Source organism: Parus major, chromosome 2, assembly GCF_001522545.3.
Source record: "Parus major isolate Abel chromosome 2, Parus_major1.1, whole genome shotgun sequence".
Classification (NCBI taxonomy): domain Eukaryota; kingdom Metazoa; phylum Chordata; class Aves; order Passeriformes; family Paridae; genus Parus; species Parus major.
Window position 1 is genome coordinate 135,250,527 of NC_031769.1, and position 19,347 is coordinate 135,269,873.

Sequence of the window (19,347 nt, forward strand, 5' to 3'; positions counted from 1 at the left end):
AGAGGTATTGAGAGGCAGGCACCCCTTTTTCAGGACAGGGGAAGGGGGTGTGGGGGATTTACACAATCAATAAGGGGACCTGGGGAGAACAAGATAAGAGAAAGAACTTACAAGTCTACATTTTTGGGGGTACATTCTTTGGGTCATACCATTTTTCCTAACTGCATTGCAACAGGCAAGTATGTCTATCTTTCCATTCACTTCAGTGAAGACCCTTCTCTCTAAGCTCCATACAAGTATTTTAAGAATACTGTGACACCTCCTTGTCCCCAGAAACTCTTCTACAGGCTGAAGAAACACATGTCCCTTCACCTTTCTTTGGAGGGTGAGTGAAGACCCTTCCCTGAATTTGCTGCCATGTATCAGCATCTTTCTTGCACTGAGGATCCAACAATGAATGCCATATTCCAGATTTAAAAGCTGTGGAAAAATTTTGCTTTCCCTAGTTTTTTCCCTAGCTGACTACACTTGCATTGATGCAGCCCAGTATGCTGTTAATTTCCACTGCTTCCTGGGTGCACTGTTCAATCATGGAACAAGTAGTTCAAGCTTATGTTTATTCTGTTACAAGAAAACAATATTTTATTAGTGTTTTCCCAGAACAAACCAGTAACAGAAAAGATGATTTTAGGCCCAAATGAATGACATGAACAGGAGCTCCTGATATATTAACTTTTGTTTAAAAAATAGTATATCATATTTATGAGGGTCTAAAGAAAAATATTCAAAGTAGTCTGACTGGAATCACAGAAAATCTATTGGTTTATTTTTTCCTTAAAAATTATCTTCTCTGTAATGTGAAAATCAACATTGGATGTTTCTTATAATATTTATTGGAAAGACAAGGGTGTGTAGTCCAAGCCTTGAAATAAAGCTTTCCATTTGTTTGAAAACTGTAATGGTAACTTGTTTTAAACAACAGTTTTAAATCAAATCTACCGCTTTAATGTGTGGCTATATAGGATATATACATTTGTTTTGTATACCAAACAAACAGACTGAATTGTTGCCACAAAATAAAAAACAGGTGATTTTCAACAGATGCTGATTGTTACAACTAATTAGTTCCTTTTTCTTGTTCCTAAGGTAAAATCAGTTGATAACCATCCTTAGAATTCTGTGCAGTTTCTGTGGTAAATTAAATGTTTATGTTTTCCTGTGCTAAACTTGTACAGATTAAAACTAGAAGATGAGGTACATGTAAATCTCAAATTTTTATTCTTCTGATGGTGTGAGCATCACACCATTGCTAATTACCATGATTGGTAATTAGCAATACTCATTACCAAAAAAAAGAAATAAACTGGAAATTCAATTTGGCTTTGGACCAATGTATTGAATTTTTCAATTCCTCCTGCTCATAGAAGATCTATGAACAAAATTAATTTATATAATTATTAATTAATTAAGTTATTCTCAAAGACAAAAAAGAGTCAACAGGTCAGATAAACTGTAATGGAGTTTAAATTTTGATCAGGAATGGAGACACACATATTTAGGCCAGATCTGTAGGCCATATCATTAAATTTAGAGAAAATCCAAGTAAATTCTTTGAATAAATTTCCTAGCTTCAGACTTCCCATGAAGAGGACAAATTCAGTAAGAGACTGAAAGCTACTCTCGCCCTTGTTGCATACAGGCAAAAATCATAGGAAAAACTCACCAGCAAAAAGCAGGTGAAATGATCAGACAAGTTGGTTGAGGGTAGCAGTATGGAGGAGGTTTTAGCTCTTTAGTGCTCTGATGAGGAGAGGATCAGTTTAATTGAAATACTGCTGTGGCCTTCCAGCACTCCCACGAGCTGAAAGTCCCAGCTGCCCTGGGAGTCAGTGCAGTGCTCATCTGTGACCCAAAGGCAGGAACAGCAATGGTGCCACAAGTACTTACATTTTTTACCATGTCACATGCACTTATGTGAAAATAGGGCAAAACTGATTAAATTTCTGGGGAACGATGTCAAAAGCATTAATACTCAAATTTGTGTGATCATGGCAATGCAGAGAACAAATGGTGTGTTGCAGTGTGGCCAGGTATGACCTACCTATACCCCTACAAGTGCTAGTCATTTATGCTTACTTTAGCCAGTAGGAAGTACAAAAAACACCACTGTACTCTGGAATTGTTTACTTCTACCCTCTACAGTACAGGATGTCTGAAATACAGGATATTGACATCAGCACTGTAATGTGTATTGGAAGACTTGTGTAGTGAATCCTGACCACCTAATCCCTCACACATGATAGGAGTTATAAACCGATGTAGTAGTCTTTAAAAATGCCACCTACAAGACAGGGTACTGGGATTAAAGGAGAGAGCTATAGAAACAATGCCATTAAAATGAAATTTAAAAACCTCCTAAGAAAGGAAACCAATGCAAGAAAACAGGGCAGTATCTGTTTTTCCTTCTTTTGAATTTTTGCCATTATTACTTGCAGAGAAGACTGATGCTTATCATTATTTTCATGGACAGTTCAGAGGATGCTGTCTTTAAAATAAATAAATTTGATTTCAGTTCTAAAATATAGATACAGAAGAAGAGAAAAGAACCCCATCCCTTAGAAGTGAGCAGTGAAAGTATACTCTGAAATATCTCACATGGAAAAGCCAAACTCAAAACCAAAGGGGTTCTGAACGAGAGGCTGGCAAAAAGTCTCAGTCTCAAGGGAAATTGAAACAGTCCAGAAGGAAAAACCAGTGTTAAGATTTCATATTCTTAAGTTTCTCTTTTGTAACTATTTTCAATCTGTAATACAAATTTAATCTTTGTGACTTTTTTCATTTTTATTCTGTCATTTCAAGTCTGTATAGTGATTAAAATGGATTGAAGTGAATGTAACAGACATGCTGTGTAATCCTGTCATGAAAGACCCCAAACCAAACATAACAAACTTGCTTCTTGGAGCTTTTGCAACTCAAAACAATCTTGGGAATCCAAAATACTGTGATGCATTTTCTTCTAAGCACCAAGAATCAGTTTTGTGTGAATAAATCTGTCAGCAGGTTTTAAGCATTGAAATGCAGATAATTAGTGAGTCAATTTACAACTCTAAGACTGTTATAAGTCAATTTACAACTCTAAGACTCCTATTGTCACTCTGCATTACACATGTTGCATCAAGATACAGTTTGATAAATGTTTTAAATTAAAGTAAATGTGCTGTTGTCAATGGAGCTATGTTTTCTCACACCATCAGTTGTGTGTATCTCGTTTATGATTTTGGTTGCTTGGGTTCCTTTTGATGTTTTTGAGCCATACAGCAGGCTGGACCAGAGAAAAGGATGAGGGAATAATACAGATGCAACAAAATTTATTTTCATCCATATTATTTCCCTGGTATTGCTTCCTTCATTGCCTGGTGGATGCTGAGCAGAGAGAGAAAAGAACATGACAATAGGAATCAGAAGTCTGTAGGACCTCAAAAGTAATAGTGACATTAAATAATAAAATAATTTTCACTGCTTTTTCAATTCCTTTTTCTCTTCATTAGTTCTGACTTAATCTCACCAAGCTGATGGTAAGCCCTCTGAAAATTTCTCTAGTGCTGTGCTTATTTGTCTTGGTCCATTGGTCAAAATTAAAATGTGTTCCCTACCAACACTAATGTGAGGAACTCATAAGAGTCTTCCTATCACTTTGCAGTTATAACTAAACCTGTTTCATCAATGCTTAAGTTCTGTCTCTTTTTCCATTTTAATCTTTCAAGAATTTCTTCTTTTCCAATTAACTCCTTGGTTCTGAGCAATTCTTTCTGGTTCTATTAAAAGTTATTTTATGCTGCACTTGTGTGGTAAGAGATATCCTATGAATAGTTAATAAATAAATAAATGAATTTAAATTATAAAGAAGTGACTCAAACTTTGTGTTTAGATTAGATTTTCTGAAAAAGAGGATGGTGCTCTTTGCTAAGGTCACAGACTTGATCCTGGTAAGGGCCATTTACTTAAGAGTTGGACTCAGTAGTCCTTGTGAGTCCTTTCCAATGCAGAGTAGTCTGGGATTCTGTGAAAAGTTCTTTGCTGTGAGGGTGGAGAGTCACTGGAACAGGCTGACCAGAGAAGCTGTGAATGCCACATCCCTGCAAGTGTTTAAGGTCAGGTTGGATGGAGCTCTGACAAACCTGGTCTAATGGAAGGTGTCCCTGCCCATGGCTGGGGATTGGAACCAGATGAGGAGACTGTATTTCATTGCATCTTTACAATATGTGAAGCTGGAATGTATTTTAGGTGTGCTAGTAGTAGAATTGTGGGTGGAAGAGTTTTTCCAAATGAAGATGCTTCATGCCCAGAATAACACATTATTGCTTATTGTATGAGCTCTTGTGACAAGTACAGAACTGAGCAATGCTACACTGTAATTAAAGATGACACAGCACATTGTTATTTAACAACAATATTTGCCTATAAACATCTTATTCTTGTCATCTATCTGCTTACTATTAACTAGTAATCTGGAGTGACAGGGTGCTGAGAAGAATAAGCATTTAGCACAGACTTTTATTTCTACATCATCAGTTCAGACCTGGACTTCATGTTGAGAAGCCATCGTTTAGGAGCATTTTCTTACACTGTGATTTCAAATAATTTCCCATAGGATGCATATTTCATCACAAAATCATCCCTACAACTGGCACTAAGTGCATCAGTGTTCATTATATCTTTAGAGAGATTGGGAATTGAATGCTGCAAGCAGAAATGATACCTGGTCCTAAAAGAACTAAGAACACATTGCTTAGAAGCACATTGATAGAAGACTAAGTGTAGAGCAACATTAATGAAAAATTCAGTTTTAAAAAACTCTGTTGCTATCCTTATATTTCTATTTCTTCTTTAATCATGCAATAAATATGTAAGGATGTCTCCTAGTCTTCTAATTTTTTTTAATATATGAAAGCAGTAAGACTGTTTTCTGATGCCAGGTTTCTTCATTTTTTCTATACACATATCATAATTCATTTCACCTATACACATATCTTCAGATGGTATTTTATAGGAGGAAAAATGCAGAATAAAATCAAAAACCAAAGAAAAGAAGGTATAAGAGTTCTGCACCAAAATTTCAGCTGATATTTTAATGGGGTTTTTTTTATTATTATTTCATTGGTATTGCTTTCAGAAAATTCTTTTAAAATGTTACATTCTACATGTAATGATCTAATTTTTTTTTAGTATGTAATCTTCTCAGAGTTTTAATAAAAAAATCTATCAAGAATTGATCACAAATTCATCAATTTATCCAAAATCAATGATTCATTATGATTTTTTTTCTTAGAATAAATATGTTTTAAAAAATAAGTTAACTTTGAAATTTTAAAATTAAGTTTTAAAATTTTTTCAATATTTTGTGATCTTCCCAAATACATCTATAGTATTTATCTTAGACAAGCAGCTTAGCTAAATAATTTTTAGCTGTAATATGCCACTGGTGATCCATGAAATGTTAGTGGCCTATTATCACCCAGCAAAGGAATGACTTTTTCTTTATGGTGTTCAGGGATTCAAAGGAGAATAGCTCTTCCAGAGAGAAGATTAATATTTACTTTTATCTAATATATAAAATTAATTATAAATTAATTTCATTAATTTAATTTTTTTTTCAAATTCTAAGGCATTTGACTGACCATCTAGTTCACAATATTTTTATCCATCTATGTCAAAGCTCTCTACATTTGCATAGGGTTTTGCTTGTATGGCCTCATAGGCTATTGAGAAATTCTCTGCAAGAACTGATCAAAAAAAGTAAGTATCTTTCACAATACACTTCCAGTAAATTTCATTTTAATAGGAAGAGAATTCCAGTGCTGAGTAAACAATTGCTTTTCTATTAATCTTAAAATCAAAATGTTGTCATAATCACCACTAAATGATTATACTGCTATTGTTCAGAATGATGTTAGTGACTGACATAACTGGATGCTTAAAGTTCACCTGTTTCCAAGCATTTTACATGTCAAGTAAGTTTTGCTCAACAGTATGACTATCTTTTATAGATCTAAGTGTCCAAATATGAACTCTAAATTTAACTCATGTGAAAAACTTGCAAATTTTGAAAATCTGTTAAGATGACAAAATAAGTCTTTGAGGTTACAATTCTGTATTATTCTGTATTATCTTCTGTTCATAAATGAATTTCTCCATCTGCAGAGTTCCTGTCTTTTGAAGAGTTTTTAAGATTGCATGCTGGCATACTGAACCTGTTCTTGCAGATCTCTCTATATTTTGATATTATTGCTACAGAATTTCTGTCAAAGCTATCACAAATCAAAGCCAAAATGCTATAAAAAACCAAATGCAGATTGAAGGATTAAGCCATGCAGTTCTAGATGTGTAAGTGGTACTTATCAGCAGTTTCATTTTTATGAATTGTATGGATATTTTGAAGTCTGCTATTGTGAATTAGTATTTCAAAATTTCATTGAACTGTGACTTAAAACTTGAAGGAGGCACCTGCTAATAAACACGGAGCTGCATTTAATGAGATACTTTAATGGGCAGTATATACAGGTTCCTGCAGAATACTGTTCCAGCTATACTGGATTACAGTTATCACTGCTTGTCTAGACATGGGATCAAAATGTGAGTCTTACATTAGATTTCCTTAAGATTTGTTTTTGTCAGGGTACTGTACTTATCTTAACAATATGACAGTCCAGCAACTGAAGCATGTAAGTTCACCAAGAAAACCTTAGAATCTCTTGTGAAATTTCTTTCAAGACTTGCAGTATATATTCAATTATTCTTTAAATGAAAAATGACATTGAAAATATTAAAAAAAAACAACCCTAAAGTAAAGCTGACATGTAATTAAGATTTCAAATTAATCACTGTCTTAGTTAAGCTTCAATATGAGGAGGATATCAAAATGATAAATTGCAGTACCACAAGTTGACAAATATGGCTTATTTAACAACATTATTCTGAAAGAAATAAATTAAACAGAACATTGAAATAGTAAGTGAATTTTTACCAGACTAAGGGAAAGAAATTTTTTTTTGCCAATAATTAAGTTTTTCTCAAGGCAGAAGAAATGATAGGTTATTCATTGGTTTTTAACTTTCAAAGAATGACCTTTTTTGCAAATTTTAAAGCAAAGAAATATATTTCCATTCATTTTGTCTGGAGCAAAATTATGCATGTTCTGTGGCTCTCTAGTCAATCAACTTATTTATTTATTTTTTTTAAGACTAATCAAAGAAAGCTCAGCACTCAACAACCACTAAAGTCTAACTGCTAATTATAGTAGAATAAAACACGAGATCTGTAATCAGGCACATGTGCATGAGCTTTTTTCCTAAAAATTATATGTTATTTTTCCAATGAAGAAACAGGGAAGAGAATGACAAGTCTATTTAGATGAATTTATCACATATTCTCCCAAAAATAGGATGACAAATATTTGGCAGCAGAAACAATCCCTAACTGTACTTTTGCATACTGATAATAAAGTGACACAGCCATCCATAATGAGCTTTTGAGAGGTTCTAGGAGTCAGATACTCCCTCCTGCATGGCACAGTCCCCTGCATGCAAACCTCTAGTCTTGGACTGTGTACATCTCACCTGGAGCTCAGACACATAATTTTACAGAGAAATTGCTCTTTTTTCAGCTTTACAACAGCTACTTCATGCTACTCACTCCTCTGAGTGGTAATAACACAACCAAGGGAAACCTTGAGCTGATCTGAGGTGATAGGGTATTCTGAGGTGAAGAATGAGGAGCATGTGATCCCTTAAGGTGTTGGCATTCCTTTCAACCCTTCTGACCAGGAGAAAAGCTCTGGCTGCAAGTGCATCCAGCAGACCAATGACTCGTTGCACAGTTGTCTCCAAGGGTCTAGGCTTCGTATTCATAGTACCTTATCTGAAGATGAAGTAGAAGTGCTGGGAAGAAATGAACTACCTGATCAACACAAATGAGAATATTTTTAACTCAGAAGGAAGGCCTTTAAAAATACTGTTTTCATGGGCCAGGGACCTAACGACAGAGTAAAAGAAAATTGAGCCCAGGTTTAGAAGGAAGGCTGAGAAGTAAGTACTAAAATTGGGACACTAGACTTTTAGACATCATATTTGGATTTATCTGGGGAATTGTTAGGCAAAATCTCCTGGGAAGCAATTATGGGGAGGAAGTGCAGTCAGAGAGATGGCTGATTTTTTAAATGACATCCCAACTATTTTAAGGGGAAGTGAACTTTGGCAAATGACTCATGAGGCTAACAAGGGAACTTCTTAATGAACTAAAATGCAAAGAAGTACAGACAAAAAAAAAAAGTAAAAAAGAAAGGCATATAGATATGGTGCTTAGGAACAAAATCAAGAAGGTCAAAGTCCAAGGGTCACTAACACTGAAGGGTTTCATGGATTATACAAAGGGATTCTACAAGTATGCTAGTGCCAAAAAAAGAACAGGGAAAATTGCAGATTCACCAGATGGCAAAGACAATAATATTCAATATGGAAAAGGCCAAAGAACTCCAAGCCTTGTGTGCACTGTTCTTCATAAGGAGTAACCTGTTCATGTATTAGTCCAACTGGGAAGGAGAGAGATAATTTGTTCTGGTTTTACATCGAAAAGCTGGATATATTCAATTCACAGATTTATCTAAGGGTACCAGAAGAGCTCTCATACCCTGACTGAAAAGATGCTGTCTATAGTCCATGGAAAATTATAGCAATCAGTGGTAGTCCTTGATGATTAGACAGGTTAGTGATACACTTGTCCTAATGAAAGCAAGAGGGATCACTACAGGCACTATAAACTAATAATTCCCTCAATTCCTGGAAGCAGCCTAAAGAGCACATTTTTGTAATCCATTTTCCTTCACCTGAAGGATGATATTAATTGGGAGTAGTTAGCACAGATTTACCAAGGGCAAACTATGCTTGATGAACCCAAATGACATTTAAGCATCTGAAGGGATGTAATAAGTGGCCATTGCTTTCAGCAGCAGCTGACCACTGCTTCCAGCAGCTCTGAAACCTGGACATTTCTTTGCTTGGCCACAGGAACCAGCAACCAGGGGCAGCTTGCAGCCTGGGGATGTGACTCCAAGCCAATGGACTTTCCTACTGCTTTCCCATTTGTATATTTAACCAGTTTCACAGCTGAGCAAGTGTCCCAGAGAAACACACAGAAACACACAAGACACCAACAGGATGCCACAGGCAAGGTACTGGTTTGACAGCTTTGACAGCACGCCCATGAACATGAGCACCTGTGGCCAAGCCCTCTCTTTGTCTGGCAGACTCAGGAGGTCATTCATGAAGGCACACACACAGCCTGACTTCATGAACACACATACATTCACAGGTCCCACAAGTACCAGCGTGATCCCTCTGCCTGCCTGGCAACCCCACCCAGATTCCAGGCCCTCTTACTGGCCCCAGGGGTCCCCTCATCACTGGCTGGTCCAGCTCAATGCTTACTAGCAAACATGCAGTACTGGCTTACTTGTCCAGCATGGACTCCCCATCCTCCTGATACCTCACCCTAGATCCAGAACCTCCTTCCTGCTGGTTAGTCCAGATGGAAGTGTGCAAGTGAGTGACCCATGCACACCCAGCTATGGAGAGGCTGAAGACAGTTGTTATCACGCTGCCTCACCACCTGTCACACGGCTTCCTCCAAGCGCTGGCACTGAGCCCCTCACTTGCTTCGCTCATGGTTCCTCCTGCTGGATGTTTTTTGGGACACACACCATTCCCACCCCAGTGAGCAGCAGCTGAGGCCACCACCCACTCCAGTAGCTGGCACAGAGACCTCAGTCTCTCCAGTAGCTGATACCAGGCCAGGGTTACCTACATCTCCAGCCTGGCTCTAGTAGCTGGCACTCAGACCTTTAAACCCTCCCACATGCAGAGGGACAGAAAGGGATTGCTCTGAAGGATAAAAAAAGATTTAATAAGAAGATAGCACAGGTTATGGTGATCAGGTACAGGCCTCAGCTAGACAAATGTACTGATCAGAGCCCTTTTTCACACAGCTGTCACAAAATGATGAAAATGCAGAAGAATGACAGAAAAGAATTCATTATTTGGAAAATTAGTTTATATTAATGCTCCAAAAGCCCATATTAAAGAGAAAGAGTATTGTGAAGCCTGTGATTTTATTGCAGTACTTAAGAACCTCCATAAGAATTTACAGATGCTAATAATAAGGGCTCTATAATTTAGCAGATAAAAGCAGAACAAAGCTAGTGGCTGGAAGTTCAAAAATCAGAATTAAAAAGTCTGACTTCTAAGTGTGGCAGAGTGATCAGTGGGATCAAAGAAAGCTTTCTTGAAGCTTGATGTCATCAAAAGCTAACTTTGTTTCCAGAAGTTATTCTTTAGCCAAATCAGTAGTTGTGGTGTCAAGAAAATAGTGTGAAATGCTATAAAATTAACCAGGTTAAGTCCACAGACCTATTTCTCTGTCTGTGACCTCAGGACTAATACAGGAATGGTGGTACCAGTGCAACATAGAGGTAAAATAGCAAATATGTGAATAATAAAACGTAAAAATGTAAATAGTAAAAATGGCAACCTGGTATTGGTTTCATAAGGAATTTAATGTCTTCTGTGCTACAGCTTTACTATCCATCTGGCATTAGAAATGGCAAAAAAATCTGTAGTAGATACAAATCTATGAAGAAGCATTAGTGGGATGTGTTCCATCCAAGCAAGTATTCCAGGACAAAAAGGACGTGTTAGATGATTTTCTGGGACTTCCAAGACAATTTGGCAGATATTCATATATTCAGACAAAATACAAAAACTCCAGCACCTATTTTTTGCTTCTCGTTGCCCAACATGTTGAATAGAAGTAAAAACAGACAATATATATTGGCTTATGTCTAGCATGTTGCCTTGTTAGATTTAGTGTGTTTCATTTAAATGTATCTATGCAATTTAACAATTCCCTTCCCTTTAATTTTTATTAAGGCGTTGTTGAAGGAATGTAATGACAGAGTCCAGACATACCCACAGCAGATATGGCTAAATATGAACAGCAACAACAAAGAGCCTGTAATATCCTTAGGTAGCAAGCTTAGTGACAAACTTACAGCTTAAATTCTGTGGCTTTTGCAACTCCAACCTGGCAAAAAGGTTTTAAGTGCATTCCTTGTAGAAAGCACTCCAACATTAAACAATAATTCACTACTACTCCTTTAAATTTTATATTAAGCTAGCAGTGATATTATTAGCTTTATACAGCTAGGACTTTATGAACCTTACCTGAATCCAAGATTTAGACTATTTGTAGCCATATTCTGAATTCTGATATGCAGGAGAGCTAAAAATGGTTTATCCTATTTGTTCACATTCTCTAGCTTTATACCAACTGCCAAAATTATTTTTAGCACCCACATCATGGCATATTTAAGTCCTACTAGTATTTTTTATCTACATGCTTCTATAATGCTGTACATCAGCTACCAGTTTTTCTTAATATTGCTGAAAGAAATGCATGATAAGTCCACAGAAGTCACTAGAGGGAAATCCTATTCTGTTAATAAACACCATCTGGTCCCTTTGCTTCCCCATCTCCCATTATTCATAATGCTGTGATCATTCTTGAAATTTTTAACATTGCTCTCATATCCCTCTCAAAAACGTTTCAGCAGAATTGCTGAACTCTATAGCAGTGCTCCAGTACAAACATGAAGACCATTTCATTACTTATACAATCTAATAATTCAGTTTTATAACTCAGCTTTAAAATTATGTGCAGCAGTACAAACCAGATAAAGTTATATTTCATACCACTATTATAAACATTTGCAATTCACCTCCTGGGAATTCAGAGTTTTCACTATAAGAGTAATCTATATATTAATTTTTTCTATTCTTTGCCATGGCCAATAGGATAACACAAAAATGTCTATCATATTTAACTTGAATAATGATTGCCATAAATTCTAGCAGTACATTTCTTAATTAAGTCAATGATTTTAGCAATGTCAGCTACCTGTTTAATAGCTGTAAAATAACACAGTGAGAACAGAAGGAAGCACTGTTCAAAGCAGGACTAGGTCCATTGAATCCCCTTTGCTGTGTAGCCAAGCTGCTACGCTGCTTTCTTTCTCAGCAGCTGTATTTCCCCTCCTGTACTCTCAATGAATAAAGCTGCTTATGTATCTTAGGACAACAGGAAATGGAAAAGTGCATCAAACTGTTCTATTCCAAAACCAAATTATACCACCAAAAAATAAAAGGGCACAGCAACACTGTACTAAAGCCTAAATTATCAAATAGGAGATTAAGTATAGCATTCCTTCTCTAAATATTAATATCCATTCATGTTGTAGAGAGCCTGAAAGCTATGAAAAAACCTCCCCAGAAACCTCTCCAGAAAAAAAAAAACTGGCACAGAATCATCCGACTTAGAACTTCCCCATTTCTCACTCCAGCCAGCAATGTTGTGTCACTAGACAGTGATAAAATTAGCACCAGGATTTTTTCAAAATCCCTTCTTAATTTTTAGTGCATCTCACCATTTCATGTTGTTACTGTAAGTGAAGTGTATTACTTTTGAGTAAAATGTTCCAGTTTACTCTCATGAAATAATTTTTCTTCAGGGATATTGTGCTATATAGACAGGTATGTTTATCAGATGTGTTCTTTTCTGAATGATGAAGAAGGTGAACATGAAGTTTGTGCATATTGGTATCAAAGATAACTCAAATATCCCACTTGATATAGTGGAAAGAAAGAGGGGTGAGAAGAGAAAGAAGGAGAGAAGAGAAGAATGGAGGGACACAGATTGCAGACTGAGGATTATGATATTGATGTTTAGCAGGCCAGAGCTGATATTTTGTGGTCTGTAGTTCACTTGGTTTGACTGAATGCAATTGCAGTGGCTTACATATGGTGGCTCAGCATAGTCTTTCTATTAATGGTATCATTTGATGTCTTTTCATAAACATTTTTATTCTCAGGAGATCAGAAAACAAATATGTTTATATGCTATGATCAAGAAAGACCACCAGAGATTCATATTTCCCACAGATTCTGTCAGGTACTCTGGAGTTTCTTATCAAGTTTCAGCTCAACTGCAAGTTTGCCAAGAGCATGAGAAGTCAGAAAAATAGATGTTTGGCATCTTCATTTTTTTTATTTTTTTTTTTTTACTTTAAATAGCGAACAGTAATGGATTCCATATAACCATCTAGTATGTAATCTATTTCAAAGCATTTCAAAAGAAAATGTTTTAAATTATCTCTGATTATGAAAGCTACGTTCCTTCTTTTTCATATTACAACTGGATCTAATCCCTTCAGATATATGTTGTTACTTCTCACCCTATCCTCTCATCCCACCTCTATCATTTTGCTTTATTGCAATGACAGGTTGCTAATCATTTCTATCTTAAATTTCAAATTACATATCCATAATGAAGTTTTAAATTATGAGGCCTGATACTAAGTATGCAGACGTTTCATCAAGAAGCTAAGAAGGAGCTACTGGGCAATCAAAATTTTTGAAAACTGGATACTAGGCAGAACCAGATCTCAAAATGTTGATTGCAGGGTTATACATGTTCACAAAGAGTACAAGAGCAGAAATGGAAATTGCCCTGATATGATTATCATTTAAATACATCTATTCTCTCACATCAAGGAAAGAGACATTAAATGAATATAATGTAATGTAATGAGTTTTCATTTCTTTGCTATCTGGGTATAAAGAGGGTGGCTTCACATGAAGCCAGAGAAAAAACAGGTATTGAAAGAAAAATTCTCTGACCAAATGAAGTTACCTTGATTCAGCTCTTAAAACAATAGACCTGGTAAGGGAGACTCCATTGAACTACAGCTCTTGTATCCAGCCTAACTTTTTTGAAAATTCCTAATTGCACAAAATAACAGTTTCAAAAGAGATGAGTATCAAGTTCAAAGTAACAAGTTTATGTTTTGTTCTAAAATGCTGATTTCTGTGGTTGAAGGTAAAATTTCCCCAAATTTATACAGACCCAGGATCTCAAGTTCTATTAATCAGCATGTTATTTTCACCTAGAAAGGAACTATGAGGAGCTGAGGAGTCAGTCACGTGTGAAAGCTGAAGTCTATAGATGATCTTCCACTTTAGTTTCAATTATTCTCTATCATAACTGAGAGACATAGTATGTTGTCTGTTAGAATTAGCAGTGCAAAATCTTTCAGTAAGCTCTTTATAAGAACAGATGATAATATATATTATGAATTCCATTTATGCATAAGAGGCATATATTATATTTTGCATAGTTAAAAATCCATAGAAGTTGCATACTGCATTTTAATAAAACACTTTTAATAATGATGCTGCTGAACAGTTACCAAATGCTTGAAAAATTAACAGACTGCAAATCTGGCTATAATCTAGACAAAACCAATTATATATAGTCTGAATATCTCTTTTCTAAATTACCTCTTTTTTATGTGCAAACCCTCTCCCCCTCCAAAAAGAAAAAAAAATTGTTTAATTATTTCAGCTATTTTATCCCTAATAATTCAATGAAAAAAAAGCTTTAAAATTATTTTATGTTTTTAATTTCATATCTTGATATATAGGAAGGAATTTCTGTATGAAGTAAAACTCTAATGCATCATACCTGAAGGTAAACTATATCAACAGCTGAAGACATTTTACTACAGAGTGATTCTGGACTGTATTTCTACAGCAGCCCTTCATTGTGTTATCAATTTTAGGATAGTTTCCTAGCTTTCAAAGTGTTACTCAGCTGGTTAATTTCTCAGGGATTATTTTCTGTTGCATATGGGACCAAGTAGGGTACAATAATTGCCTCAGAACTTCTCCAGGCAGTTTACTATAGCTCCGGCTTTGCTGACAGTGACACTTAATGGAAACAGAAAAATCAAGTGTCTTAACACCAAGTGTACTTAAAAAAGATGGGGAAAAATCCAAAAATGAAAAAACCAAAACACAAAACACTATAACAAAGAAAAAGAGAAAAAAACAGTGTCTGTTTATATCCTACAAAAACTTGTTCATAGTCCTGGTACCAAGAAATTGGTTTAAAAAATGAATGCATGATATAAACCAACACTTCAAACACTACTATACTGAAATGGATCATGAACAAGATCCTTCCTGGAACATACATATATAATACATATATATATATATACATAAACAATACTATGAACTTCTGGACTTCAGGAATACATGTTGCAGCACATTAACTTCAGTCTCTGTGTGAAAACTACAGACAATCAAAAACTGCAAAGGAGAAATAGCTTTGTGTCTGTTGAGAGAACTGAGTCAGCATTTCTCCCGTGCAAACAAACAGATTCCATCCATAAAACTTCCAGATGCCACTATCCAGCGAAATTCAAGCCTAATTAATAATGTCTTGACATTAATTTGAATAAACATGTATCAGAAGGACCAGAACAATAACAATTCTGTTTTTCAGTATTTAAAGAACTTGCTATTATTAGAGACCATAAAATATTTGTGTCTGGATGAGGCTATAGGTTGTAGAGTTTTAAATATTTTGGTTTCAGATATCACCCTATACATCAGTGAATGATAACATGGAAAGAAAATATTGTAACTTGGGTGAGGTTATATATGTGTATTTTTGTATATTTCTGTGAGATGTTTTGTTTTTTTATGTGTACAGATCAGAGGGGGAAAAAAACCAACATATTTTGTTAATAATGTCTTACCTTCATAGTAAACTTTAAACCCATGAGCACTAACTGCAAAGTCACTTGTCAAGCGCAGTGAAAACACAGATTTTGTACTTGTCACAGGTGGAGGAAGATGAAATCCTGTTAACCTAAGAAACAAAAAAGCACAATTCATAGTTAATTGTTTGGAAAATAAAACTGTGTGTGACAGATGGCTGTTCCAAATAATATTTGATCATGGAAAGGACAACTGTCTTAAAAGTATGGAGTTTGCATTACTTGAAAAAATTACTTTATATAGTAATTGAGGAATTAATAAAAAATTTGACTGTCTTTGATGCACACTATATTTAGCATAGGTGATAAGAAGATGTAGAAAATAGACTTAAAAACAGTTCAGGTTATCAGTAGCTGAAAAATAAAACAACCAAAGTATTCACAATTCAGCAGCAAATTTACACTCCTTAGGGTTATGTCTAAAAATGTATTGCACTATGTATCTCACACTGGTTCCTGCCAAAATTTGTAGCAACTGAATTTTTTCACAGTAATATGACAAAAGAAAGGGACCATGATTTACTTTAATGAAGGAATTTAGTATTATTTAAACTGTGCACTTTAGCCCCAGAAGAGAAATTTCTGATCTCAACTTGAAGAACAGCATCATTGTGAAATAACAAATCCATACAAAAAGCTCTCTTGAAAGGAATTACAGGGTCATTAAGGTTTGTGATTTTGTTGTTTGTATGTTTGGGCTTGTTTTATTCTATTAAAATCACAGTCTTTGAGACACAAATGAAAGAAAAATTTTTGTGTACTCAGCACTGTTTATAAGCTCTACTGATACTCACTTCTTCATATACTTTTGATGTACATATGACAACACTTATCTTCCTCAGTTTAAGGAAAATAACTTCATCAGAGCTCACATCAGACCAACAAAGCCCATAATATTTAGCTGTCAAAAATGTGTAAAGAACCAACCAAAGAATTTAGTACACACACCAGTGAAATATAGACATACCTTTAGAACCCAGTTAGCCATGTGTGATGAATTGTTTAGCAGATAGGATGATATATTTTATTAATGATTGAAATTAAAATTATTTTCATGTATTTTTAGATAAGCCCTTATTTTACATTTTATTTTGAATTTAGAATGACAGAAAATTTTAAGTCAAAAGGGACCTGTAGAGGCCACATAGTCCAACCTGCTGTTCAAAGTGGGCTAAAAGTCAGAGTTAGCCTAGGTTGCTCAAGTTTTACATTTTCCCTTTCCATTGTTAGAACAAATTCACTGTGATTTTTTGTTTTCTAGGGGTTTTTGGTGCTTGATTTAGTTTTGGGTTTTTTGGGGTTTTTTCATTGTTTTTTTTTTTTTAAATCAGCTACATAGGCTGGTCTTTAGCACACTTCAAGAAATATGTAAACTCTGACAATCTGACAATTTTACTGGATGAGATGACATGTATTTTTAATTTTGCTTGATGCAGGAACAAACACCAATGGTGTTTATGGATGTTTTAATACATTTGCTGCTGCTTATTTTGAAATTCAATCTCAGTCTTCTTCTGAAATCACAAATTAACTGATAACTTATGTCCTACCATTATCACCATTTGTAGTCTCATCAGAGAGAAGGATATAGAGTGATGAAAAGCCCAGAATTCAAAAGGTCAGGAAATGATTTGCTAAAAAATACTGTAATTGCAATATTAGCATTTATTTAATGTTTTACTTATTTTTAGCTTTAAGATACCTTTAGATGAGTTCTATATAGTGTACCAGTAATTTACCATGAAGCTTTTTTTCTGTGGGAATCATAAAAAAATTTATATTTTTCTTTGATCTCTATTTGCTTGGTGTCCCTAACAGATACTGTAAATTATGGGTATTTATAGATTTTTTTTTCTTAAACAGTCTTTGAAAAACAAAAGAAAGCAAAACAAAAAAAGAAAAAAGAAAAAACTCCTCAATACAATAGCCAATTTTTGCCATTGGTTACAGTCATGAAACATTTGAAAGCCAAATGATAATAGTACTCACATCACAAAACCAGAAAAATGAAAAACATGAACAAAAGAAACAAAGGCCCCTAAAGAGGTGAATGTTCACATATTTATATGCAGCATATATCCTCAGAGGGTATATTTACAAAGTTGTTCTTTGTTTTGTCATTGGTATCTTTATGAATAGTATCATTAAAACAAGACTAAAGAACTTAAGTTAATATGAAAAGATGAAGAATTTTGTACAGAATATTTATGATTTAGGAAACACTTTTTTTTTTTTTTTTGATTAGGAGGGTATATTTTTCTCCTGTTAATAAAAAAAATGTAATAAAATGCTTACATCTCCCAAACAGGCATATGCATAATTTTTTAATCAGTCAATATTAATGCATTTTTTCCAATAGCTTGGTCATCATCTAATAAATTAATTAATTAATTGGCAAGTATCAACACTTTAAAATAAGCCAGCCTAATGTAAAACCAAAGAAATAATTTGAATAAAACTTTAACTTGCATCTCACAGTAGGTTTAGCCCACATTTATTTATGTATTCAATGATTTAAAAGAATTCTGGGTATAAACATGTATCCAGCAGAAAAGGAGTACACAGTTATCCCAAAATGTTTAATTTTATGAACGGTATGTAGACACAGCTAGATGGGTAGTGGATTTTTTTAATGAACACATATGTTACTAGCACAGTAAACATTACAGCTCCTGATGCAAAACAGATCATTATAAGAGCTGTTGGATACCATTTAGCTTTCAGCAGTGGGCCTTTTATAACCATCATTACATTACATTTAGTCAAAAAGGATAAGCTTGTTTCTTTAATTTGGTTGCTACACTTAAATTGATATGAAGAAATTCAGCAGTAATATTTTTTTGGTTTAGTGGATGCAAAATTAATCAAAAATTTTAATAAGTGAGAATTCAGGATATAAATATCACCCAGTAAAATACTACAGATTTTTAGAAAGAACTCTATTGTAATTCATTTTGACTATTGAAATAACCTGATACTTAAGTGTTATTCTTTAGGTACAAAAGGATATTGACCTCAGAGCTTAAGTCTTATTGTATGTTAAACTCTACAAACTGTCATAGAATAGCTAGAAAAGCTTCCATTGCCATTTAAAGTTAAACATAGCAAGCACATCATAACTGCAGGAGAGAGATGGCAGGTAAGCAGCAAAATACCTGTGAGATAATGTATGTGTATAGTCACTTATTCAGATCAGTCTAAATGTCCAACTAAATGTTAGACAACTAAAGATCTGAGTACTCTGGTAAAAGTGAAACTTTAGGTGGAACAATTATGCAAAATAAGTAGTCATCTCGTTAAGCAGATCTCATATGCATATTAAGCACATTTAAAATTTAAATTTCCTCTAGTAGCTGAGGTTTTTTTTATCTACAGCAATTTTCCATCTTACATTCGATTTGCATATCTCATTCCATTTGTATCAACTTTTTTAAATTTAAAATACCTAATGGAGTTATTCAGGTGACTCTCTATTGCTGTTTTAGATACTGTGAGATATTTGAAACATCAGATCAGAGTTGCTAGATAAGACACTGCACCACCATGAGATCCATGTGCTTCTGGAGAGATGGAGGCCAGGCAGGATGTGCCTACATCTTTTGCTAGGCTCTTCAATCATTCCTTTATAGTCTGCCACTTTGGCAGAAAAGAATTATATGACAGATGTGCTGCTTTCT

At 34.7% G+C, this 19,347-nt stretch overlaps 1 protein-coding gene across 3 annotated transcripts in view; it reads right to left on the reverse strand.

The window, feature by feature from the left end:
* Positions 1-19,347, reverse strand: part of CSMD3 (CUB and Sushi multiple domains 3) — a 569,626-nt gene that overhangs the window by 448,825 nt on the left and 101,454 nt on the right. For all 3 annotated transcript variants that reach the window (XM_015619103.1, XM_015619106.1, XM_015619105.1), the window contains exon 3: positions 15,650-15,762. In XM_015619103.1, coding sequence (XP_015474589.1) covers positions 15,650-15,762 — 113 coding nt within the window. The remainder of the gene's footprint in view (positions 1-15,649; positions 15,763-19,347) is intronic.